Raw genomic sequence first — 27,236 nt, forward strand, 5'->3', positions numbered from 1 at the left:
CGTTGTCGTCGTCTTCTCTTGGTCGGATTCCTGCAGCCCGCACTAGTGCGCTCAAACAAACGAACGCACGTTTTTTGTGCGACACGTTGCCATGCGACCTGCCTTGCAGACCCTGTATAATGGCCCGTTTAAGGTCATCCAACGCTCAGCTTAACCCTTTCACCGGCTCTTCAACCACCTGGAAGATACAGTTCCTGTCGACCATCTCAAGCCTGCACTACTTGGACACCTACGCAACAACAACGTCACATCTGAGAATGACTTCGGATACGTCGCCACGTGCATTTCGCGGCTAAACAGTCTGCTTCTGGCCACGTGTAACGTACACGCGACTTCCCCACTAGAAGGGGCCCCTGTAGCGCACTATAGGGCGAGCTACAAGAATACGATCACAAGAAAAAGACGACGACGCAACAAACACGAGATGGTGGCGCCTTACATGTTCCTGTAATGACCAATGCCCCGTGAGGGGTACGAGCCACAGCATAGAAACAAGCAAGCAAACAAGCAAGCCTGTTCGTGTATGAAAAAAAGTGGCTTCAGATAAAATACACAATTTGTGGATGGCAGCATCGACAGATTTCCCTCTTTCCACAAAGTGGCTGCACTGCGTGAACAATCCTGTAGTCCTTGAGGCTCTTTTAGGTTTACCGGCTGAAGAATACGAAAATTACATATTCTGTATGCATATCGAGTTATTCCTCTATTTATCTATCTTGTTACTTCTTTACACGTAAGGTTTTTTCTGTGCTTTCTATTCTTTTTTATCCGTTTTATTTTCTGTTATATCATCACAGAGGTGAGATGAAGGGGACTTTTATTAGAGGCTCGCACTGCGCACCCGTCAAACGGAACAGCCATCGCCTTTGGGTTCCGGAGCTCATTTTTTGTGTAATAGACTTCAGATAAGAAGCCACATAAAACGTCGCGGCCGAAGTGACTCATCAAGCAGGGCTTATCGCGAACGGCGCGAAGGTATAATTTGCAATCAATCTTTGTTTTGCTTTGGCTCGTTCTTCTGACGGCGATGCCGCAGCGCCTGGCGCGCTGCATGCCGGTGTATTCTCGTCTCTTTGCTTCGGGAACGCATAACATTCCGCTCCTCTTCCTATAGCATCGTGCCAGCCGAGTATAGTAATCTGTTGCTTCGTCACCTCACCTGTCCTCATATTCGCATAAGCTATTGTAGTACCATGGTCATTTAATACAAAGGTAGTACTACTCACTTCTGCATTTCGTGTCGCAACTTGAGTGAATCATTTCAAGGGTCCGTAACAGGCATCTTTACTTTCTTTATTCGTGTAAGTGGCTCATATATAGAAACTCAACAAGGTTTATCCATTTATATTTAATTGAAGCCTGCACGCAGCCTGAAACTCAAGTGTGCAAACTCCACACATGCTTGAGGCCACAACTATGGCTAACCTCTAATGATCTGCATTATCCGAATGACCTGATACTGAGCACTACTCGTAACCAACACCTATACAATACACGGTGTTCCAAACATTCACTCTTGCCCATCACTATGTTATTGGCTCCTCGCACCACTGTCTCTCTCGATTAAATCATTAACAAGAATCTTCTTCCTTGTGATTTGTGCTTGTTATTGCTGCTCAACAGTAATTGTAGTGGTAGGGTTCATTATATTGTAGCCCTTATCAAACGTTTAAACAGGATGACGTGGATGCGTGTTCAAGCAAGTGGCTATTTCACTGTCCGGTTCAACTTGTATCGCAAACCAAGTACGGTCATTTCTCCACTGTTCTGCTCTATGAATACAGCAAAAGTGATGTCGTTGCTTCAGCTGGAATCGTTGTACACAGAGACGGTTTTCGAACTGCATGCGATTGTTCAATGTCAAGAATTTCAATAACTGCATGAAATTGCTCAGTGTCGACCGTAAGGAGGCTCGAGCCATCCACCCAACTGAAAATACATACCTCTAAAAAAGCGAGCTAACACTGTTCGTTGCAGTTTTCTGCACAACTCGTTACATTCGTCTGTTTCAGTAAACCATTATCGACGAGGCAGTATATATCTGTTCATTTTTAAAAAGTAGTTGCCGCTGGAAGGCACGGTATAAGAGCGGAAACAAATAAAGCAACCATTTTAGTTATCTTGTTTCCTCTCTTGTCGTGTGTTTTTAGCTGTTATACTTTTAAAAAATCATAGCCCAGCAGCCAGTACATGTCAGTGCTCTATTGTGTTAGTTGATTTCGTGCCTTTTTGAAGTATGAGTGTGGAGTCTGCTTTCATTAGACAAACTGGAAGAATAAATTCTGCTATGAATGCACATGCGAGAAAGCTCTTTGTTTCTTTACGACTTTTTTTTCGGGGGGGGGGGGGGAGCGCTTTATTTTAATTTCTTGAAAGAAAAACATGCCGTCTTACGCTGCCCGCCTTATAGTCGGCGTACAGGCCAGGAGGCGGACAAAGTGCTCAGTGTTGGTCCGCGAATATTCATTCAGGTGTGATCGATCGCCACATCCTCACGGAGGGGCGGTAGTGTATACACTCCGAGAAGAACAAGCTTGCTTGCATCACGGCGGCTTCGGCACTGACATTCCAGCCATTCGTCGATTTTCGCATTGTTTTTTGTTTTGTTATGTTTTTTTCAAGCTCGAATCGGCTCTCTCTCATTAGCGATGTGCACAAAATGCCAGTGCACGGATTTCAGAGAAACCATTGCCGACAACTCCGCCAGCGTTGCAAGGGATGCTAATGAAACGGCGTGCTGCGCTCACGACTCGGAAATTTTCTATAATATGCACCGTACATCGCATAAGTGAAATCCGCGCTGTTTTAGGCGTGAGACATGGCTCTAAGGAATAGGAGAATCAAATACAAGACGCATTAAGCACTTCAACACAACCAAGGTTCCACCCCTTCAAGCACATAATGCCTTCCACAAAAAAAAACCAGAAAGTTGTGCGGGATGTGCCCGTTGCACAACGACGAGGCCCACTATATACAAGTGTACGCTTTCGTAATGAGAGGCCGCATTTGCTCACGCTATAGCACATTGATTTCCGTTCGAGTAGGTATATTTACGAGCGCTTCCTCTTGCGCTCACGTCTATATTTACTCGCTTTTATAGATGGAACATCTCACTACATGTCTTCATCGTCCACTCATCGTCAACCATGCATTGGCTCACGCAAAGTGGCTATAGGGGCAATGAGCGAACAAGGGTGAGAGAGGTGATTTCAAGTAGGAGCGTATAATCGCAGTATGAAGAGTCGTGTGACTTGGAATCACGATCGATATTCATTTGGTAGGTCCGCAGCAACATAATTCCGGGCCATATTCATAAGCTACAATGAACAACAGCCCTGTAATGCCCACTGTATCATATTTGATGCATTGAATATAATACATCAATAATGCTACTAAAAGCTACTATAGGGGTCATGATAAGTAGCTGTTGAACATTTGACATGGTGTGAAAAATATACAGTGTCACACATGTTATACGATAGTAATTAGTTATTTCCTAATATTACTAATTAGGTTATGTCTCAAACGAAATTTCATTCGTATTTTTTAAAAGAAAGTGTACCAAAAAAGTGAGAAGAGTCACCGTTTTCTCGCAACTTTTCCATAGGCGTAACTCTTCGTGGGCATAACAGGATTTATCAAATTGAGCCAGCTCCAGTCTAAAGAAGATATGAGAGGAATAAAAAAAATATAAGACGCCTATGAATTAAGCGACGTTGCGGTGATGCTAAATCAGCATGTACCAAAATATGACGCAGAGAAGTAATTTCGTGCCTATTTTCTCTATCGCCTTTCTGTATACCGCTAGTGCTTCTGCCTTGAAGTGAAGAGGCAGCGAGCTAGATTTCCGGAAACACGAACTCTAAAGTCAGACATTGCTAAGGCAAGCCGGAACTTGTCAATAGGTAGTCAAAGTAAGCTACAGGTGTGCAGGATGTTAAAACAACGGATTTAGAGTGATTATGGTGGTTATAGTAAAAACTATACAAATGTATCCGCAAAGTTGTGGCCTGGTCTGAGCCCGCTCCCGAGTATGACTGGAGACCCCGTCTTCTCGCCGCATCACGGGCTTTTTTGGGTGGTCCATATAGTAACCCATCGAAGTTTAAGCTGCGCAGCACGGCCGCCCACCGCGCCGCAGCTTCATCTGGGGACACAGCACTTTCTCCGCCTGCAAAGTCATTCTCAGAGATTATGCCTAAGAAAGGCGCGAGTCCAGCCTCATAATTTGCAGTTATCGTCTGAACAGGTGTCTGGGTATAGTCTACTCAAATTAACGGGGTTGGGAAATATTTCGGTTCGTAATCGCAGGTAAATATAAAGATATTCGTGCCGTTATTTTTTTTTTCAAGAACAACGCTAGCTATCAATACTCAATGTGCCAAATTTAACCCGTATACGCAGCTGCTTCTTCTCCCAAGGCAAAAGCGCCGACTTTCTAAACCACTTGAGTTCATTGTTGAATCATTTATTGCCCAGACAACAACATGAACGAAGTTCTCTATTGCTTAAAATTGTTTACTGTTCTTACTTTCAAAACCGACGGTGGCAAAAACGCGCCGTCTCCAACAGCAATGAAGCGCAACTATATGAGACCCGCGCAATTCACGAGCACATTGTATTGCGCTTCGTTGCTCTTGCCTTCCGTAAGCAAAAGCAAAATAAAATTTTTCTCCCACGCTTCCCGACCGAACTCTTCGCGGTTCCTCTTTCACGCTCTCGCCTATCTCCGAGTCCATCTTTTCACGCCCGGACTCCGCAAAGACGTCGACGCGATCGAGAGGCCCTACACTGGGACCTCTAAACCACCGCGACCACGTTTTTATCACTCTGGGAAATCCGGGTCGCGTGGCACGAAAGCCCATCGTCGCCCCATTTGCTGCAGTGGCACGCGGCTGCCATAAAACGCCGCGGCTAACCATGCCCATCACCTCGTCCCCGCGGGCAGTGCATGCTTCCGTGCGGTTCCCATGAAACGCGCACTGGCTTACTTACGAGACCACGCTGACAACACGCTTTCGCAACGATCGGCGACCGGGAAATCGAATCGCTAACTGAGAAACACTCTCAGGCAGAGGGAGGGGGCGGCCAGATGCACACGAAAACGGAAGAACATCCAGCGCCTCTTTAGGCGATCCCGAATCCACACTATCTCATTACCCTCTTCTCTCTCGCACTATCGCTGCGTTTTATCGAACGCTTATTCCTCCATCTATCCTTTTGTACATACACGGTATACAGCCCGTCACTATGCGGCACCCAAGCGGAGCACTCGGAGCGGGGCGCGACACCGGATCGCTGTGAGAAACGCCCACATTGTGCCGCGCTCGGAGGCGAACGCGCGTGCGCGTGTGTATCCCCCTCCCATCTTTCTCCCTTGCCACAGCCCCGATTGACACAAGTGACAAAGAGTTTGCTGTAGGACAGAAAGGGAAAGTAGTGGTGTGGGAAGGTATTATAGTAAGGGGGGGGGGGACAGAACAGACATTGAACATGGATGAGGGAAAGGCAAAGGGTGGCAGTTCGAACGCGGGGAAGCGACGCCCGTACGGCGGGGCATGTCGGGGGGGGATCGGGGAAGGGCGCGCGTGTGTGTGTTGAGAAAGACCGGCAGTCCGGCAGCGCTACAAGCCACGCGCGTCATTTGTCAGCAAATAGACGTTTAATGGGGCGCGCGCGTTCGCAGGGTCCGGAGAACAAGGCGCAACAGAGGTCGACCATGCAAGGCGCCGCGCCCGCTTTCCCCGCACAACATTCCGCATCCTCTCCCTCTTCCTCACGTGCCGTACACGGAGATTCTAGCCCCTAACACTGAAACAGCAACGATTCCTCGCTGCTCTTACCCATCCCCTTTCCTATATTGCTTGATTTTCTCTTTGGCGCCGTTATCGCGTCATCGCCGGCGGCCGTTTCGCGTTTCCCTTCGACACGTTCGCTCGCTAAGCTTTAGCGCACCGTTTAGCGCGCCAGATAACAAAACAATGGAGCGGCACAGGACGGGGACCCTCTTTTGCTCTACTGAGCGATAACGATAGACGGCACTCGCGGCACACTCGCCTGTCTCGCAGCGCGGTGCTATGGCGATGGCCCTCTTTTTTTTTTTTCTATTGTTCTTCGGCCTTTTTATCCGCCGCTGCCTTTCCTCGCTTTCGGGATATGTATCTGGACTCCTTATTCAGGCCTCTCCCACCACGCAGCAGCTTGCTTGCGCCCGCTCCAACGTCTTTCCTGCCTTGTAGTAGTAATCTTTTCTGCACTGACGTGTAGACGTCGCTCGTTCTCCGCCGTTCTCGCGCCCCCTTTCGGGCGCTCACGAGGCCCGTCAGCAGTGCTTGTCGACAGGCTCATAAAGACCTCGGCGTTAGAAGTACAATGATGATGACCTCCCAGCCTCGCCATCTCTCTCGCCTTTCCGTCTTTGTTTTCTCTCCCTTTGCCCAACGCCATAACCCTTGCAACTTACTTATACCTGACGATATTTAGAGCGCGAGAACAGAACGACGACAAAGCGACGAGAAGGAGTCGTCGTTCTTGTTCTCGCGCTATAACTATCGTGACGTCATACCAACTAGCCCAAACCGTCACACCTCCAAGTTACTTATACCCTTACTGCTCATTGACGCCGTGTTATCTGCCCACGTTAATACCAGACGCATCAGTACACGTATAGTCCGACTTGATTTTTATCGCTGGTCGCTACTAATATACGGTGCATGCGCAATTTCCGGGACACGTGGATTAAGAGAAACGCCTGGGCAAGTCGTGCACACTAGACAAATTTTGTCGATATAAGCTGACGCTGTCGCAGAAATAAGGCGCCGGTCACTTCCTTATTGAATTTATCGGGCATAAACCTAGCGTCCATGTAACATGACAGGCGGCGTTCTCGACGTAACACACAGCTCTTAAAGAAATACGCGGTACACATAATATCGCAAGTTAAATGATACCGCGACACAAGCACATAAAACATTCCATTTACCTTTCAAGAACTCCAGCTGTTTGGCAAAGCTACAACGATACAGCAATCCAGTGCTAGATAAAAAGACTCTTTGCATCCCGCCTTCCAAATACTTGAAAATAATTTCAGAGCTTCTAAGAGACCTGGAATAAATGAGCGAAGTAATTAATTAACTGAAGTACACTAAAGTGACTTACGGAGTAAGCTGTTCTGCTTTTCGCACGCTAAGTCTCGTCGTGAATTATTAGTAGCGGTGAGCGATAGAAAGCAAGTGAGACGATAAGTGTACTGAGGCGTCTGGTATTCACGTCATACGGCACTGTGCAGTGTGTGCAAGCACTGTTTATCATTTACTGCAGCGTACGCATCTGCGTCAAAGCCACTTCTTTCTCCTTGGGGTTTTAGCCCGCCACGAGTCTACTTAAGATCCCAGGAATGCGTAGAAAATCAGACCTACCAACACATGCCCTAGAACAACTGAGTATATTCCTACTGGACCAGAACTACAGTAACCACGTGCACATCTACAAGGATGACTCGACTACGTCGTCCAGTTCTGGTGCAGCAGTGGTTAACCCATCACAAGGGGTAACTCTGCATTTTAAGACTTCACATTCGACGACGTCCATGGCGGCAGAACTCGCGGCTCTGTGTAGTGCACAAGAACTCATCGATTCTGAAGAAAGACCAAGTAAATGGGCCGTGTTTTCTGACTCAAAACCAGCGTTACACTGCCTGCGGTCCCTTCTCCGACGCGGATGCCACGACCAGTTGACATATAAAGCCATGAAACTTCACCATCTCTTAATACAAAAAGGCCGCGACATCGTCTTTCAGCGGTTACCTGGGCATTATGGTATCAGCGGAAATGACTCAGCAGATCATGCTGCTCGTCCGTCACACTGAGTCAGGAAGCAAACGACGTTTCGATTCCGCTTTCAAGACTTTCAAGAGCGAACGCTGCGAGGCAGATTCATCAACTGGCCCGCAGTCTCACACTGACTGAGTGGAACACATCAAGCATACGACGTACCAGACTACATGAACTTGACTCTTCACTACAACTCCATTCTACATGGACGTGAAGCTTCGCTTTTCTATCGCCTTTGGCTGGGAGTTGCTTTTACGAAAGCATGTACCTCGTTAATCGGAATGACTGACAGTGCGACATGCGATGTTTGCGGCACCGATGAAAAAATCGAACACCCGCTGTGCCGCTGTCCTCGAATTGCCTCAGAGAGACAAGTGCTTGCCCACGCAATGTGGTGACTGGATGATCGGCCTCTTTCTGTGCAGGGGCTATTACAGCAGTGTCCACATCCCTCGACAGCCCACAAGGTAGTGAAAGCCCTCTTGTGTTTTTTGAGGACGAAGGGTTTGTGTGAACGCCTCTGACTTGCGGTTGAGTTCTACACGCTGCAGTGAATTTACTGTCTTTCTTTTTCCTTTTCATTCTCTTCCCACTCCACTCTTTTTTGTCCGCTTCCCCCAGTGTAAGGTAGGCAACCGGATGTGTTTCTGGTTAACCTCTCAGCCTTCTGCCTTTGTCTACTTCTTTCCTATTTGCTTAATTAATGAAGTAACAACTAAGCGCAGAACAGAACTGGGCCCACTATTTATACGAAAATAGTTTGATGTAAGTTTACGTAAAATATGATCCTAGCCAATCACTGTGCTCAACCCAACAAACGGTGACCTGGGCACCTCCATTTTCACAAATACAAAATGAGCCCCCTTATTTTTCAGCAGCAATTACCATCACGGTAACTCAACAGCGATGACATTTAGAAAACGCGTTGTTCTCGGTTTCTAAGGTGTGGTATATAAAGGATGGGGCGGAAAGTAATTCGCTATTGTAATAATTGTTTCTCTTTATTATTAATTCACAACATTTTATGAAAGAAAAACACCAGTTTCGTCCTTGCAATGACATTACTTACTAATTATTGTTAATATTCACTGTTATTATTATTAATGTGCACTGTAGTCTTGTTCATTATGTGTTTACTTCTTATTTTCACTGTAAACCCCCCCCCCCCCGCTCATTCAATGTCTTCGGGTCTGTAAGGTATTTTTCAATAAATAAATAAATGTATCATTTATGTCATCGGACACATCACAGACAAGACCTGAACAAAGGTTGTGGTCACTATAAGTTGTTTTGGACATATGTCCCAGAAGGCTGGTTGGGACGGCATGGCCCCATAAGGTGGCCACTTCTTCCTCCTGCGATAGGCTAGACACGAAAGTTACCGCCCAACACAAAAAGCGTACCAATGAATTCCAGAAGCGAATTCATCAAGTTTTTTGCAAACGCACCTCAAGAATATCTGCAGAGGCTTAAAGAAAACACCCCCAATCTTTTACAAAAAAAAAGAAAAAGAAAGAACTAGTGGCGGTGCTCACGCGAAATTTCAGCAGTGTATGAAAATTCGTCGATTCTATAAAGGGGTAAATCGCAACACTAAGATCTATGAATTTCTACAAAAAGTTGTAAATAATCCGAAATAGGGAGCTGCTTTCCCTCTTTATTAAAACCCACTGTCCGAACCTGTGGTCTCAAACTGCATCCACCGTCTGTTTGCCATCTACCATGCGCAGGGGGAAAGCCTGACCTACGGGACCTGTTCGAGCAGCTGAGGACGAATTCAGGCTTCCTTCCCCGGTGTTTCGTGACAGAAAGGCCTAAGTTTCCACCTTGCAAGGACGAGAAGGTACCAGGCGGAATCCCCTGCGTACCAGGTGAGTTGTCTTTCCAAATTAGCCGTTATTACTAGACTCGATTAGAAGGAACAGAATAATTCTGAATGTATATTATCTGCCCGATTCCCCGCATCTGCTTTTCTATTTACAGCTAATAATTGTGTTGCTTTGATATTTGGGATGAAATCAGTTTTATTATTTACAATAAAGCGTGCTACATGTAAGTTTGCGTGTCGATAGTGATAACACAGAGCGTGATTGAGAGTCGGATGCCGCGACACGCTAAGCTCTAAATGCGTAAGAAATGTTGATTACTTAGTACCACTATTGTGGGCATAAGGCGGCTCGGCCAAACCAGTTGTATCGCCCGGCTCCCGCAAGCATGACCTCAATGAATACGATGTATGTCCTCTAAACGACACACACCCAAGAAGAGAGACACGAGTAAAATAAAAAGTGAGGGTTGGTCGATCATATGCGCATCCGATTTGCTACCCTACGTCGGTGAAATAGAAAGTGGGGTAGGAAGGAGGACATAAGGGCGTGTGCAGTGAGAAGGCGCCCTAAAGAAACACGAGAAACAGGAGAATTCGCGTGATACGAAAATTTGAAGGTTGCGGGTCAGGTGCCTGCTGGCGGCAAATCATCTCGTCATTCACTTTATTTTCTTCAAATTTATTCTACAATTACTCCGATACACTTAAAACAGTACAATTAACGACCCCTATACTTTCCTTGGCTTCATTATCTACTGGTTTTGATTAAGCCTCGCTGGCAGGCCGTTCCACGTAACAAAAAATGCAATAATGCCTGGACCAAAGTGCTTCGCACGTACTATTTAGTTCGTCATCCGATCACCCGCTCCGAAAGAAGCCTGTCTCGAATGCGGGCAAGCACGCCCGCTAGCGAAGCCATGTTCACGCGGTATCGGGCGCTTGGCCCACTATTGCCATGGAGACATGGGCGCTGCAGTAGTAGTGCGCTAAATAGGACCACGTGATCCCACCTTGCTCTGATTAAAGGAAGCAGATGACCGGGATGCGTTTGTTTGTTTTTAATCTTTTTCACTCTAACCACTACGCCAGCATCCGCCTCGCATGCAAGAGGTCCGGGGTTCAAATCCCGGCGCCGCGCAGTTCCCAACCGGATTAAAAAAAAAAAATCCGCGTGTTGATGGAACTGCATTAGGAGGCCTGGGGTGCGGCCTCACCGGTAACCACCGCCGGGAACGCACTCCCTCACCAGAGAAGGATTGGCCACCCTGGTGCAGTATCTGGCCAGTATACCTCCCACATGCATACGTCAAATAACTCACGGCCCTCAGTCCCCAGCAGCTGCGAAGCAACTGACCACGGCGGCGGTCAGATCTGCAACGCAGCAGAGGGTGCTAAGAATCTCTGGATCCGGACAGGCCGCCATTGGAACCTGAACTTGGCAACATTTAACGCTAGAACCTTATCTAGTGAGGGAAGTCTAGCTGTACTATTCGAGGAGCCAGAGGGTGTTAAATGGGATATAATAGGGCTCAGTGAGGTTAGGAGGACAGATGAGGCCTATACTGTGCTACAGAATGGGCACGTCCTTTGCTATCGGGGCTTGGCAGACAGAAGAGAACTGGGAGTGGGGCTCCTAATTCACCGAAACATAGCTGGCAACATAGAGGAATACTATAGCATTAATGAAAGGGTGGTAGGTATTGTAATTAAACTGAATAAAAGATACAAGATGAAGGTAGTACAGGCTTACGCGCCTACATCCAGCCATGATGACGCTTCAGTTGAAAGCTTCTATGAAGACGTGGAATCGGCAATGAGCAAGGTAAAAACACAGTATACTATAGTGATGGGCGACTTTAATGCAAAGGTAGGGAAGAAGCAGGCTGGAGACCAGGCAGTAGGAGATTATGGCATCGGCACTAGAAACGCCAGAGGAGAGCTACTAGTAGAATTCGCAGAACGCAATAATTTGCGGATTTTGAATACCTTCTACCGAAAACGAGAAAACCGCAAGTGGACATGGAGGAGCCCTAATGGCGAAAATAAGAACGAAATAGACTTTATAATGAGTGCACACCCAGGCATCGTGCAGGATGTGGAAGTGGTTGGCAAGGTACGATGCAGTGACCATAGAATGGTACGGTCTCGAATTCGCCTAGACTTGAAGAAGGAACGACAGAAACTGATACGCAAGAAGCCAATCAATGAGCTAGCACTGAGGGGGAAAGTACAGGAATTCAGGGTGTCGCTGCAGAACAGGTACTCGGCTCTTAGTGAGGAAACCAACCTTAGCGTAGATACAATGAATGATAATCTGACGAGTATCATTACGGAGTGTGCAGTGGAAGTTGGAGGCAGAGTAGTTAGACAGGACACTGGCAAGCTTTCCCAGGAAACGAAGAACCTAATTAAGAAGCGTCAAATCATGAAAGTCTCAAGTACAACAGACAAAATAGAACTGGCAGAGCTTTCGAAGTTGATTAATAGGCGTAAGGTATGCGATGTAAGAAGGTATAACATGGAGAGAATTGAACACGCTCTGAAAAACGGAGAAAGCGTCAAAGCAGTGAAGAGGAAACTTGGGATAGGCAAAAGTCGGATGTATGCACTAAGAGACAAAGAAGGCAAAATAACTACCAATATGGATAGGATAGTTAAAATAGCGGAGGAGTTTTACAGAGATCTGTACAGTAGCCGAGACAACCACGACCTTAATACTATAAGAACTAGCAGTAACCCAGATGACACCCCACCAGTAATGATAGAAGAAGTCAGAAAAGCTTTGGAGAGCATGCAAAGAGGCAAAGCTGCTGGTGAGGATCAGGTAACATCAGACCTGCTGAAAGATGGAGGACAGATTGTGTTAGAAAAACTAGCCACCCTGTTTACGAGGTGTCTCCTGACGGGAAGGGTACCAGAGTCTTGGAAGAACGCTAACATCATCTTAATACATAAGAAAGGAGATGACAAGGACTTGAAGAATTACAGGCCGATCAGCTTGCTCTCTGTAGTATACAAGCTATTTACAAAGGTAATTGCTAACAGAGTAAAGAAAACATTAGAATTCAATCAACCAAAGGAACAAGCAGGATTTCGAACAGGCTACTCAACAATTGACCACATTCATACTATCAATCAGGTAATAGAGAAATGCTCAGAGTATAACCAACCACTATACATAGCCTTCATAGATTACGAGAAGGCGTTTGATTCAGTAGAAATATCAGCCGTCATGCAGACACTGCGGAATCAGGGCGTAGATGAAGTATATATAAACATTCTGGAAGAAATCTACAGGGGATCAACTGCTACCATAGTGCTTCATAAAGAAAGCAACAGTATACCAATCAAGAAGGGTGTAAGGCAGGGGGACACAATCTCCCCAATGCTATTTACCGCGTGCTTACAGGAGGTTTTCAGAAGCCTAGAATGGGAACAGTTAGGGATAAGAGTTAATGGAGAATACCTTAGTAACTTGCGCTTCGCCGATGACATTGCATTGCTGAGTAACTCAGGGGACGAATTGCAACTCATGATTACGGAGTTAGACAAGGAGAGCAGAAAGATGGGTCTTAAAGTTAATCTGCAGAAAACGAAAGTAATCTACAACAACCTCGGAAAGGAGCAACGCTTCGAGATAGGTAATAGTGCACTTGAAGTTGTAAAAGACTATGTCTACTTAGGGCAGGTAATAACCGCAGAGCCTAACCACGAGATTGAAGTAACTAGAAGAATAAAAATGGGGTGGAGCACATTCGGCAAGCACTCTCAAATTATGACAGGTAGATTGCCACTATCCCTCAAGAGGAAGGTATATAACAGCTGCATTTTGCCGGTACTTAGCTACGGAGCAGAAACCTGGAGACTTACAAAGAGGGTTCAGCTTAAATTGAGGACGACGCAGCGAGCAATGGAAAGAAAAATGGTAGGTGTAACCTTGAGAGACAAGAAGAGAGCAGAGTGGATTAGGGGACAAACGGGGGTTAAGGATATCATAGTTGAAATAAATAAGAGGAAATGGACATGGGCCGGGCATGTAGCGCGTAGACAGGATAACCGCTGGTCGTTAAGGGTAACTAACTGGATTCCCAGAGGAGGCAAGCGGGTTAGGGGGCGACAGAAGGTTAGGTGGGCAGATGAGATTAAGAAGTTTGCGGGTATAAATTGGCAGCAGCAAGCACAGGACCGGGTTAACTGGCGGAACATGGGAGAGGCCTTTGTCCTGCAGTGGACGTAGTCAGGCTGATGATGATGATGATGATGATGATGATGATGATGATGATGATGATGATGATGATGATGATGATGATGATGATGATGATGATGATGATGAATCTTTTTCAATAAGATAGGCTTTTGCACACAGTGTGTCTTCATTTACAGCTACAGCCGCTTGGACAGCACGAATTATGCCGGTTTTCGGGGGCATGATACCTCGCCACCACCGATGCGGCGGCACTTCCCACACATCGTTGTTCCTCTTAATTTGTCTCGTGACGTAAAGGCCTCGCTAACGCTGTTACAGCAGTTGCCTTTTGAAATCACTATGGAACTGACGCGTGGAAGAGGCTCTGCATTCTATGCAGAGCCCCTTTCCATTTTCTGCGCCCATGTTGCATAAAGATCTGGAAATTTGTTTTTTAAAAAATTGATAAACATGCGACAAAGCTAAAGTGGCAGCTGGTTACATGTGGAACGATTGGCGGAGCAATCCAAGCCAGCACGCTACACTGTTAATTATACAACGCAGGAATTAGATATATCCACCCAATGTCGGCTCACGCTTGCACCCGCACCTATATTCACATATAATTCAACGCGGCGTTCATACCCGATCTCAATGCTTATTGAGCAGAGGCGTAAGTTAAGAATGGGAGGGCGGGTAAGGTGCCATGGTATCTCTTTCGCAACCTTTCTCCCGTAAGTTCTTCGTCGTATCAGTCATCTCTTTCCACAAAATTACCCTTCCTGGCTAGATATCTCATATATGAAGGTATACGAAATCGAAAGGAGCCAAGTGAGCGCCGTTTACTCTTGATACCAAGCAATGACACCATGGTCGGAAAAGCCAATTATACGCCAATGAGTCGACTCGCTCCGACTCACTCGAACTACGAACAGGCCGTGAGCCAGAATATGAGCGAGTCCAATTGAGTAACCCTTTGGTGAGTTTTAGTGAGAGCTGGCGCGGCCGATAAATATTTTGGTGAGTCTGAGTCCGAAAGACAATATGTAATCACGAGTGAGACTGAATGAGCATCACTTTTTTTTTTTTACCGAATAGTGCGTCACAGTGACGCTTACGCATGGTGGCGCCACGGTACGTCTTCGCCCCGATACCTAAGACTAACAGCAAAAACATTTCGAGTAGTTTCCCTGTTGATGGCCTGATTTGGAGTAGCACCATCTCGCATCCTGATGGAGGAGGCAATAGATTTTTTTTTTATCAAGTGACCACAACGTTAAGTTATAAACAGCTAGAGTATAGCAATAAACACGACCGTGGTAACGGGAGAATAAGAAACTGTTGAATTATATGGGATAAGGCCAAGATGCAGTGATACTTGCCCGCTCGAGCGTTTGCAGATGTCGTGGTTATATAGTTTTTCACTAAAAATACTGTAAGACATAGGCTGTTGTAACGCTGCACTTAAGAATTCATTCACAGACATCGGTTAATGCCCAATAATCATATAGGGCCTACTGCGGGTGCCGACGGTGCAAGATAACGGGTCAATTATTGAGTAGTTCTCACGAAATCTATATGGAACTGTTTAGTTACAAGAGACGAGACGGTGGCGTTGAGCCCGTGCCGAAGCCACAGCATTATTTGGGACGCGAGCGTAGGCTGAGTCGCAGCTGAAGCGTCCAGCCAGGCCAGAAGCTAGGCCGTTCTCAAATTTCTCGTGGCTCGCGCATCACGAGCTTCGCGGCTCACTTTCTTAGCGCGGCAGCTGGCCAAGACTGGCATGGCGCTACATACCCCCCCCCCCCCCTAGCGCTTTGCGCGATTTCAAAAGTATATACGGAGAAAAAACAAGTGAGAGCGAGAATATGTACATGAACGGCAGACCTAAACGTTCGTAAAGAAGTTGTAGTCGAGATCTTGAGAAGCATAGGGTCTGCGTCGTAGCTCCGGTGGGCCGCACTGAGAGGAGCGGAGTGGCACTCAGTGGCACTGAGTGGCACTAAGTATTACGGCTTGGCGGCGTTGGCTACCGCCCGATCTAAAGGGTACAGCCATATCAATCAATCCATCGATCCATCCATGGACGAGGGTTGCGAGGGACGGATCGACACTGCTTGCAGAAGCAATGGTGGTCGTCCGTTTGGGCGGGCGACGAGAGTGACGAGCCCACGACGCAGGCGCAAGTTTCGGCGCTGACCTGACGCCAAATGACGCGTTGCATGGCATCCATCTGGCAGGCATGCGGACACAAGCCGACATTGGCTGGAATGTGGCGTAGTACTTTTTCCCACGACGCGTACCGAGGGTGGTGAGCTGCTCAGCGAATGGCTGGGCGGCGTTGTAAATGCGGCGTTGATGGTGCTGGTGCTGCGCACGATGTCGTCGGCGCAATACCAACCGCTCATGTGTGGAGCACCGATACCTGTCTGCCTTTCGCATTCAACAACGTGTCAGGGGGTGCCTTCGCCGTGCTTGCGCCTTCTTGCCGCGAATGCCCGCACTCTGGGATACTTAGGAAGGTCGGGTGGAAAGCTGCCCGTGCGCTTGACTCTGGGTACAATGACGTCGTCGTCTTTGAGGCACAGCCAGGAAACATGCGAGGACGTGGTCGAGCGTCGGCGTACTTGAAGTCGGGGTGTTTGCATTTCCGGGGCCGTTAAGGAGGATGGTGCGCAGAGGAAGCGCAGGCTCCGAAGTAGGACGCAGCATGAACCAGAGTTCGTGGTATTCTCTCGAAGGTCCGCTGACGAGCAGCAAGCGCGTATATAGGGCAGCATGCTCATTGACTGCTTGCGTGGCTGTCGTAGCATACGCGGGTTGTTGCAATTCTGGCTGGCCCACTGCGTTGTACGCGGTTGTCACCGTCCTATTGGTATGCTCGCCGGTTGTGCCCGAGAAGTCACCAGGCGAATCAGCTGGCTCGTCTGTCGTCGGCGAATCGGGAGTCGGTGCAGCAGGACAGGACTCTGCGATTGATCCGATGGTGTGTGAACCCGTAACCGGCGTCAAATCTGCCACAGAAAGGGGTGCAAGTGGCACTGATGGCGAAGCCAAGACCTCGGAGACAGGAACCGGAGACACCGGGGTGGCGGGCCTTTCGGTCGACGTGCCGCGTGAAGCGGCAGGGTGATCTCCGTCACCTGCATAGCCTGGGGTTGATGGCAGGGCGTTAGTCTGGACTGGCCGTGGTGCGGGAGGCTTACATGAAGATGAGCCACGCATCGCAGTGTTGCTTTTGGGAAGGCGATGTTTGGTGCCGTAATGCTGGAGCACGGCGTGGCGCAGATGATCGTAAGGACGAGAGCTCCACGCGAAGTACGTGAGGTGGCGTTTGAAGTCCCGTGGAAGATGGTAATCCAGTATCTCAAACATGAATTCTCGGAGCCAGATGCCACTGAGCTCCAAGGCTGCCTCGAAGTCTTGAAACCATGACTCGATGCAGGAGGTCCGAATCCGAAACGGAGGTAGAAGCAGGTCGAAGTGCGGCTGCAAGGCTTGAGCTGGCTGAAACATGGCCGCGAAGCTCAGGGGCAGCGGTGCCGCATCGGTCGCTTGTCCGTACGTCCGCGGTCACCAAATGTTGAGGTACGAGAGACGAGATGGTGGCGATGAACCGGTGCCGAGGCCACAGCTCTATTTTTTGGACGCGAGCGTAGGCTGAGTCGCAGCTGCAGCGTCCAGCCAGGCCAGGAGCTAGGCCGTTCTGAAATTCCTCGTGGCCCACGTACCACGAGCCATGCGGCTCACTTCTGAGGCAAGACAAAAAACGAAAAACCCGTCGGAAGCTAATTGAAGAAAACGCACACCATTCCCCCTATAACCTATAGGATCACTTACACAATTTCTTTTATTTTCCCTTTAACTGACTCATTAATAATCCGAGAACTGAACCATGAGAGCGAAACAACTAGAAGAATAAAGGTGTGGTGGAGCACATACGCAAGCATTTTCAAATCATGAATAGTAATACACCAGTGTCCCTCAAGAGGAAGGTATATACCTATAACATCTGCATCTTACCAATACCTATATGCCCACGGAGCAGAAAGCTGGAGGCTTACAAAGAGGGTTCAAGTGATAGAAAGAAAATATGTGTAACCTTAAAAGACACGAAGAGAGCAGAGTGTGTAAGGGAACAAACAGAGGTTAAGGGTATCATAGTGTAAATCAAGAAGAAAAAATAGACATGGGCCGGACAGGTAGCGCGTAGGCAGAATAACAGCTGGTAACTAAGGGCAACTGACTGGATTTCAAGTAACTTAAAACACGTGAGAGGGGAGACAGAAAGCCTAGGTGGGCAGATAAAATGTTCTGCAGGTATAGCATGACAGGAATGGACTGGGTTGATTGGCGTAACATGGGAGATGCCTTTGTCCTGCAGTGCATCATATTTAGGCTGATCATGATGACGATGGTGATTATAATGATGATTATGACGATGACAGTAACAATTATGATCGTGCTGATCTTTCGTATTAACTATAGGCTATAGTGCGCATAGTTTGAGTTCCGTTTAGTTCTCTTAGGACGCAGCTTTCAATTCCGATGTACTGGCTCAAGTTATGCATAAAACAAGCGGTATATTGCCGGCAATCGTTCCAAGACCCGCTGTGGTGTCTTGTGGCGGCTAAGGTATTGCGCTGCTAAGCTAAAAACCGTGGGTCACAGCGGCCACATTTCGATGCGGGCGAAAGGCGTTAAGATTCGTGTATATACCAGTAGGGTTGACAGGCGGGCTATAGTTGGTACAAATTCATAATGGAATCATGGGAAGCGCAAACCAAACCGGAAAACGCTTTGCGCTCTGTCGCACCCTCTCGCGCTTCCTCGCTACATTTCCGCTCACCGAGAGCTCCCGTCGAGACACGCGCGTTCCAATCGCAAATTTTGCGAGGGCGATCCCGCCCGGATCTGCGCGCTCCATTCGCAATCCGGCCAAGCGCTCGCGATCGGCCATTGGAAGGAAGGAAGGAAAATAGGAGGAAAAGAATGGCAGGGCGGTTAACCAGCATGGGTAGCCGGTTTGCTACCCTGCGCGTGGGAGGGGGAGATGAAAGATGGAGAGGGAAGAGGGATAAACACAGCACATTCAGCAGCACACGCGCACACACTCAGTCATAGTCCAGTCTTGTCTTTCGCGGTGTGTGACATTGCTGTTACAGCCGCTTGTTCGAGTCCGCGTGGCGTAGGAATTTCAACAGAGCTTTTGTCGCCTTCTGTTGCAATGTCTTCTCTCGGGCACTTGAAGGAATAGTGTATTGGAATTCAACACAACACTAGGAACACACACCAGCGCTTCGTAATGCAGAGGAAAAAAACGTCGAAAGAGGCCTCCTTAACAACACATGAGCAATGAGAGCGCCTAAAACACGTACGCATATATTCAACACGAACACCTCAAGCATAGCAATGTTCGGGTCACCAGTGCTAACAGCGGCACACCTGACTTGATTAAGAGAGAAGCAACGAAGCACAGGCATGCGTGCACGTGCCGGTCTCGCGGTGTATATACATATAGATATTCTGCTAGAAATACATCCACTTAGAGCCTTGTGCTCTTCCGCGCGTGCGTTGGAATGCAGCACCGAGGAATCAAACGCATAGGCTTATATACCGTTGTAAGTGAACGTATGTATACGGGGCTTTTAGATCCGTCCACTTGACAACGATTCAAACAATACATAAAGAAACAGTTTAGGAGAACGTGGAAGAACGAACGCGGGGAAAGATGACATGTATTAGTTTGTTTTTTTTTTTTTTTACTGCGAGGCTGTTTGAGCTAGCTGTAATTAGTGTGGACTATATCAAAAAGAAGAGGAAATGGGAGTATGTGCCTGTGTGGTATATCACAAAACCATGATCATCATAAATGGTATGGGCCACATAAATAGCGTAACTCTCAGTGCTCACATACCAGTCCATTAAAAATGAGGAAAGCAACAGTTAGTCGCAATAAACGGTACATCCCGCTGCTCACAAGTGGTCCGTTGAAAATGAAGGCACAAGTTAGCCCAGCAAATTCCGTGCCGCGCCTGCGCCTGCCTGTGCTTCGGCTCGATCATCTCTGAGCTGAAAATTGACGCGGAGACAACTATCACTTGGCTAAAGCCTATATATAAGCAACGACCTATAGGAGCAGCACAGAAACAACCTGCATCACTCTAGGTATAAGACAACCTATAGAAGAAACGAAATAAGTGTTCAGAATCGTCTAGTTTCGCTGTTTCAAGCGTTTCGCCGCTTAGTTCGAGTTTTTGTTAGGCGTGATTATATGCTCAAGAAAAATTGTTCACACTCGCTTCTTCTTTTCCTCATCGCGTGCGCAATCTGAACCAAAAATAAGCAGATGAATTTGCCTCCCGCGTTGCATACATTACTGTTAGTCATTTATGTTCGAGAAGTATACTTTGCTTTGGGCTAGCGGCTTCATAGTACTCATTTTGAAAAGGGCAGCGGAACGACACGAGGAAAGAAAGACAGAGCGCTAAAAAAGACACGGCGCTCTTTGTCTGTCTGTCTTTCTTTCCTCGATCGTGTCGTTGCGCTGCTCCTTTCAAAATGAACATTCATTTTACTGCAGCGCTTTCATATCTCCCTAACCCACTATAGGTTCATTTGGGGCCTGTCTGGTTCCTCTCAATATTTCCCTTTCATAGCGTAAAGAACATTACCTCGCTAAACAGTATTAAGATACGTTCAAAATGAGCAATATACGAGGCTAAGCGCACTCGTGCGTTTGTGGCTTATAATTTTGCCTCCATTCGCGCTGCTATTAAGAAGCGATTAAGAGTCCGTTTAACGCACACTCGCCTTTAACGGCGCTTCAAAATATTGGAACTTTGACGCACATATTTACCACTTGTTTATGTATGAACATATGGCGTCCGGAGGATCGTATACTGTGACTACATATACCGCATACGCGAGATCAGCATATCGGGAAAAGTGCGGAGTATACGACAGGCGCTGCAGAGGGCACTAACGATCACGGTCGTTACACGAGAAACAGACAACGCGGTGAATCATCCACATTTAAACTTTAAATTAAGACACAAAAAAAGAGAACACAAGGAACAAATTACGTGCTGGGCGGAGCGGTCGAGCCGGGGTTAAACGAGTACTTATTCAAACTGCTCGCAGTAATCTGGGCTGAAAAATGCAAAGCGCCAAGAAGTGTCGAAAATGAGCCGAGGTAGTCTATATGTATTCGTGTTGGTCCGCTCATTGCTTGAGTACAGACATCGTGATAGAAGGAAAGGGCAGTGCCGTTGCGTCTTTTCGTCGGCTGTGTGCGTGTTTCACCACTCGAGATGTCTAAACGTTGATATCTGATTTCTCGCGATATCCAATATCTTCTTTAGTGGTATGACATAAGGAGATGTTGTTGCACAAATTAGCCATGATCTGTCATTCCAAAATAACCTATCAACAAAATGATGTGTTAAGTAAGTACGAGGACGTAATAAAAATGTGTGGTACACAACATACAGGCTCAATATTGCGTACAAGTTAACATAGCTCGAGGATACAGCGAACGAAATTCTCAGGAAGTGAGTAATATTTATTTATTTTTATTTATTTTATTTATTTTTATTTGTCGCAAAAAATATGCACGCATTGAGGTAGTATATACAGAAGGAGGTCCCATAGCACAAGGCTGAAAGGGGACCTCCTGTTAGAAAATGACATGTTGATAATTACAACAAAATGGCAACAAAAAAGCGATTAAGTAATTATTTATAGTAACAAAAACAACGCAAACATGCAATAAAACATGCCAGTAAAAATGGTAACAAAACAATGTTCAGTAATTGTGCATAACTATGAAAACAACGAAACATACAATAAAAATGGCAGTAGATTCGGGAACGAAATGACGTTAATTAATGATATACAGCTATTAAAAGAACTCCAATGTGCATGGGTAATAAATGTGAAAATAACGCACACAGTAATAGCTGTAAATGTAAGAGAACGCCGATACAAAAATGAAGATGAGTTATGACTGCGAGATGAGATGTTTAAGTTCTTTTTTAAAAGCAGCTAATGACAATTGTTTAGTGCTTAGTGGTACTGAATTCCAAAATTGGATAGCTGCAAATATGGTAGTATGCTTGCCGTAGTTAGTGCGTGCATGTGGTAGTAAAAAGTTGTTGCTTGAGGCAAACTTGGTAGGATTAGAGTTTAACAATTGAAATTTCTCTAAAACGTTGACTCTTATGGTACCGTTAAGACACTTAAATACAAGAATCTCCAATTTATATTTAAATAAATTACACACTGTTAGTACATTATGTTGCTGAAAAAGTGGGGATGCGCAGGAGATCGGTGAATTAAATGTTAGGATGCAAATGGCTTGGTTTTGGAGACGTTGGAGTGGAAGGATATGAGATGGATAGGTATTCGCCCATGACGTGATACAGTACGTGATATGACTGTGGATGAAGGCGTAGTACAGTTTAAGCAAAGTTTGCAAATTGAAGAATGGTCGTGCTTTAATTAGTGTTCTGATACCATGAGCAATCCTCTGTCTTATCAGTGAAATGTGATGATGGTACTTGAGATGAGCATCTAGAACTACTCCCAAGAATGTGCACTTAGTAGTACTAAGATGTCTGTGACCGTTGATAGTAATAGCGGGTGTAGGTGAAAGAGGGTTATGACTAGAATGGAAGACAATGAACTGTGTTTTATTGGTATTAATAGTTAAACCATTAGCTGTGCACCAGTTCTGAATGTTATAGAAGTCAGAGGACAATTTATTAGTTAGCGCATCGATAGACTTGTCTTTAGTAACTATAGTTGTATCATCTGCGTACAAGAAAGGTTGACTGTGTGTTAAAACCGAGGTTTGATCATTAATATAGATTAAGAATGAAAGCGGGCCCAGTATGGATCCTTGCGGGACACCTTTGTCAATAGATTTAAAAGTGGAGAGGATGTTAGAGACACAAACAGCTTGCTGTCTATTAGATAAGTAGCTATTAATCAGCTCCTGCACACTACCGACGACACCTATTGAGTGGAGTTTACCTAATAGTATGTTATGAACTATGGAGTCAAATGCCTTAGAGAGGTCAATCAACAGTGCTCCTGCAAAACATCCAGAGTCAAGCGCGTGTTTAATATAATCGGTAAAGGAGAGTAGTGCGAAATCTGTTGAATAGCCTGCACGAAAACCAAATTGTTGAGTGGATAAAATACGAAACTTATTTAGATATTTAGATAATCGTTTTTCAATACACTTCTCTATGATTTTACTGTAAGATGAAAGAATGACAATAGGTCGGTAGTTACTAATAGAAGCTCTATCACCTTTTTTAAAGACTGGAATTATCTTGGCCTTTTTAAGCTGTGATGGGAAGATGCCAGTTTTAAACATAAGGTTAATGATATAGGCTAAGGGGGTCGAGATCACGTGAGAGATGCATTTCAGGTGAATAGGCTGAATGTTATCAAGACCAGCACTTGTTATTTTTATGTGATTAATTATTTCCACCAACTCATCTGGGCCTGTTGGAAAGAGGTAAAAAGACTGAAGACATTTCCTAATTGTTGGCTGGTAATCATGAGGCAAGAGGGAAGTGTTAGCACAGAAGTACTTGTTGAAGGCGTTCGCAATGTCGTCTGCATTTCTAAGAACACCCTCTGATGACCGTAATTCAGTTATAGCTGGCTCACTTACTGATCTGTTTAGAAATGAATTAATTGTTTTCCATTGATCTTTGCTGTTATTACCAGCGTTATGTATCCTGTGCGTATAATAATTTCTTTTAGCTTCTTCAAGGACTTTGTTAAGTAGGTTGCAGTACTTTTTATATCGCGATCGCAGGGCAGCATTGAAAGGCCGTTTCTTTAACTTTTTATATAAATTGTCTTTCCTTCGCAAGCTCTTCATTAGGCCAGCTGTGAGCCATGGGTTGTGAGGGGCCGCAAAGTTCTTGCGACATTTGACAAAGCTGGTAGAATCGTCTAAGCACTTTTTGACGGCAGATGAAAAAGAATTAAAAGCATCTTCAGGATCACTAAGCACTTCTAAGAAAGACCATTCTATGGCTTCTACACACTTGACGAAATTTGTTTTATCCAATATAGTTTTTCGAAAAGAGCTTAACTGATTAGGTATGGCACATTCAAATCGGCAAACAACAGGGTAGTGGTCAGTTAAGCTGGCTTCGAGGACGCCACAGTCGTTTGATGGAATGAAATTTGATAAAATGTGATCGATTAAAGAACTGGACGCACCAAGTACGCATCTAGTAGGAACCGAGATTAGAGATTCGTAGCCAAATCCTAGAAAGCACGCAGTGTAATCAGAGTACGCTGAGGTGCTTGCATCGAGAAGATTGATGTTTATGTCACCTAGGATCACGACATTCTTGTTTTCAAGAGATAACTTGTTGAAAATGGATGAAAGTGATGAACAGAAATCGGGAACAGAGGATGACGGTGAACGATATATGCAGCCTATGATTGTCTTATTACCGCTCGATGGCAAAGATGGGTTAGCAATTTCAATCCATACGGACTCGGTATTCTCAACGGAAAGGCTGAGATCATATCTTCTTTGATATGAAATTGATGCAGATACGAACATAGCTACACCGCCAAAACTACCAGACAATCGATGACAATACTCGGGAACGTATGATGAAAAACAGATCATATTTTTGTCGTGGGGCGATAGCCATGTTTCAGTGACGCAAATGAAAGAAAAGTTCAATTGATATGACGACAAAAAGGCATGTATGCTATCAACATTTTTTTTAAGACTACGTGCATTAAAGTGAACAACGGGCAAATATCGATCGCAGCAAAACTGCTGAAGTTGATCCGCGGTGAAATACATTGTGAAGAACCGGTAAAAGAGAAAAAGAAACGAGAGAAATAAAATATAAGATATGCGCTGAACTGTTCGGTAAATAAGTTATAAAAAAGGTTCAGCCGGTCTGCTGGAAAATAGACAGGTCTTCTTCTGAAGAAATACGGAAAACACGGCTTTCATTCGACTTTCTGGCTTTAATCTGGCAATTGTCAGTCCATAGATGTTGCCAATGTTTTTCTTTCTTGAGCGATAGAGCCTTTGCGAAAAGCCGCTTGTTCTCTGGAGTGAGGTGGTCATTGACAAATACAGCGTTTGAATGAGAGCCAGAAAAGCCAAGGTCACGAGAAGTAAGCCGAGCCTTTCTCGCTTTGTTTACGAATTCTTTTTTTTTTTTTTTTGCCCGAGAACAAAATTTGGCGACAATGTTTTTGGTAGACTCAGCCTTTGTGGGCACTGCGCCTTGAGGTATCATTCTCTTAACTAATTGAACCTAATTGTTGTACGTGCTTGCGTACAGAATTGTACCACAGAACAAGCTGCACCTGCGCCATATTCAAAGGCTATTGCATTGTAAGAACGTTACTATGAAATAAATTTGGGGGGGGGGGGGGGGTAGAAAAAATTGCTGCAGCCATAAGGGCAATTAAAAAGGGAACGACGTGCTAGGCATGGCCGTGAAACAGCCTGAAAGAGCCGTTTCAACCTAAATTGGTGAGTCTCGTACAAATTAATTTTGCGGTATAGGCCGCGACACTTTGGCGGAGCGACCGAATCAGGATAGAGCCCTTGCAAATTAATTATTCCAATTTGCGATTGAGCGGGTTAATCATAGACGCGTAACTGTGCAACAGGTACGCTGCCTGGGTAGCTCGCGCAGAACACCGTACATTCAGGGAATAAAAACTTTCGACTAGTGTACGAAAACGTCAAAGAAATAGCGAAAAACACTAACTGCGGTCAGAAAATTGCTATACATGCACGACGGCACCGTTTTCATCGTGGCGTGATAAATGACTTTTTAATCTCTTAAAAGTGCCGCACTCCCGCAAAATTTTCAAAAAAAAAAGTTGGCCCAACGAATCGAAGTCGACAAAAAAAAATAATCATGGGAAAGCAAGAAACGTGAGAAGTAAATGGCAGAAAAAAACGAGTAGCCGTAATAAAAGTAAAATCCGAGCGCGCCAGTTCACTAATGTTCGAGGTTAATTCTCCGTGAAAACCGCAAACTTTGACTCTCGCATTCCTTGAGCGTGGCTGCTGGCTGGGTGCGAGTTATACTTCGCGAAGAGAGGTGCAGGCCGGCGAAAATCGTGTTCTCTGCTATGTACAAGCGAGACAACCGCAAATCGCGCGTATTTCTTTCAGCAGTGAATGTTTTATATATACGTATATACTCGTACCTCCTGTCCGTGTGAGCTGTGCAACTCGTTCGTCCGCTTTAAATAACGCTGTTCGAGCAATTTCTCGCTCTGTCTTACCCTTCTCTTTTTTTACCATTACCCTTTGCTATAGCCTAATGGGGTTTGTAGATCTGGTATGCGTAGTCGGCCTATTTAAACGAAGAAGTATGGAGACTATATACGAGGCGAAATTTAGATTAAAAAAAAGCACTAGCGCAACTGTGCTATATACACGGGCGAATTGTAGCGCAGCATAGGTCACGATTATCTTTTAGCGAAAAGCAGAACAAAAAAAGTATGTGTATATAGCACCTTTCTGCGGAGCTCATTAGAAATTCGTGATCGTGAAAAATTGCCCTCAAGAGGTGTCGACATCACCTGAATTAAATCTTGAGCCCGCCTGGTGTGTGTGCGTGTTCGCACCACTTATACGAAAACGCCGGTATAATGACGACCTAGCAATATCCTTCCGTCTTTTTCATTTTATTTATGCGCTTAGCTCGGTGCGTGAAAGGCTAGCGAGGCGTAAGGAATTAATTTAGCGCGGACGTTGGTCTCCAGTCATTTTACCCGACCCATGCATGGGAGATAATTACTTCATTCGCGAGCTATTCAGACGGCGCCAATTTCGCTGAACACTTGTGGGTGAGTTGGTGTAACCGATATGTGTATACCTTGTGGACGTTAAATGTCACACTTTGTTCAAATCTGGAGTGTGAACGTAACTTCGTTATTCATAGTGTTATCAGCGAACCTTATAAAAACGCCTGGGCAGTCCAAAAGACTCAACAAAGATGCAAGACATAGTCATGTAGGAACTACAGAAGCGAATTTTGGAAGGCTGGTATGTTTTTTTTTACCACTACCGTAATGGAAACCACTAGATAATGAAATTAAGAAAGGTACACGGCACGTCAATCATATACTGTTTTACGTGCATTCCATTAACTGCGATACAAATGTGAATTAAGTAAAATGGATGAAACGACAACTGCCAACCGGCAGAAACTTGACCTGCAACCCGCACATAACTATATTCGATGCTCTCACCAATTCAGCTGTACAGAGCAGCGATTGTCCAGCCCTCTCTTCCACTCTTCAACTGCTTTATTGGGTATTTGTGTGTATATAAACTAAGTAGTGTTTGTGTGCGCGCAAACTG

The 27,236-nt window shown here is 45.7% G+C and overlaps 1 protein-coding gene across 1 annotated transcript in view; it reads left to right on the forward strand.

The window, feature by feature from the left end:
• Window positions 1-27,236, forward strand: part of LOC119169611 (uncharacterized) — a 105,924-nt gene that overhangs the window by 21,151 nt on the left and 57,537 nt on the right. Inside the window, exon 2 of the mRNA XM_075887221.1 lies at window positions 9,563-9,703. Within this exon, the coding sequence (XP_075743336.1) occupies window positions 9,563-9,703 (141 nt within the window). The remainder of the gene's footprint in view (window positions 1-9,562; window positions 9,704-27,236) is intronic.

Source organism: Rhipicephalus microplus, chromosome 2 (genome assembly GCF_043290135.1).
Source record: "Rhipicephalus microplus isolate Deutch F79 chromosome 2, USDA_Rmic, whole genome shotgun sequence".
NCBI classification, from domain to species: Eukaryota; Metazoa; Arthropoda; class Arachnida; order Ixodida; family Ixodidae; genus Rhipicephalus; species Rhipicephalus microplus.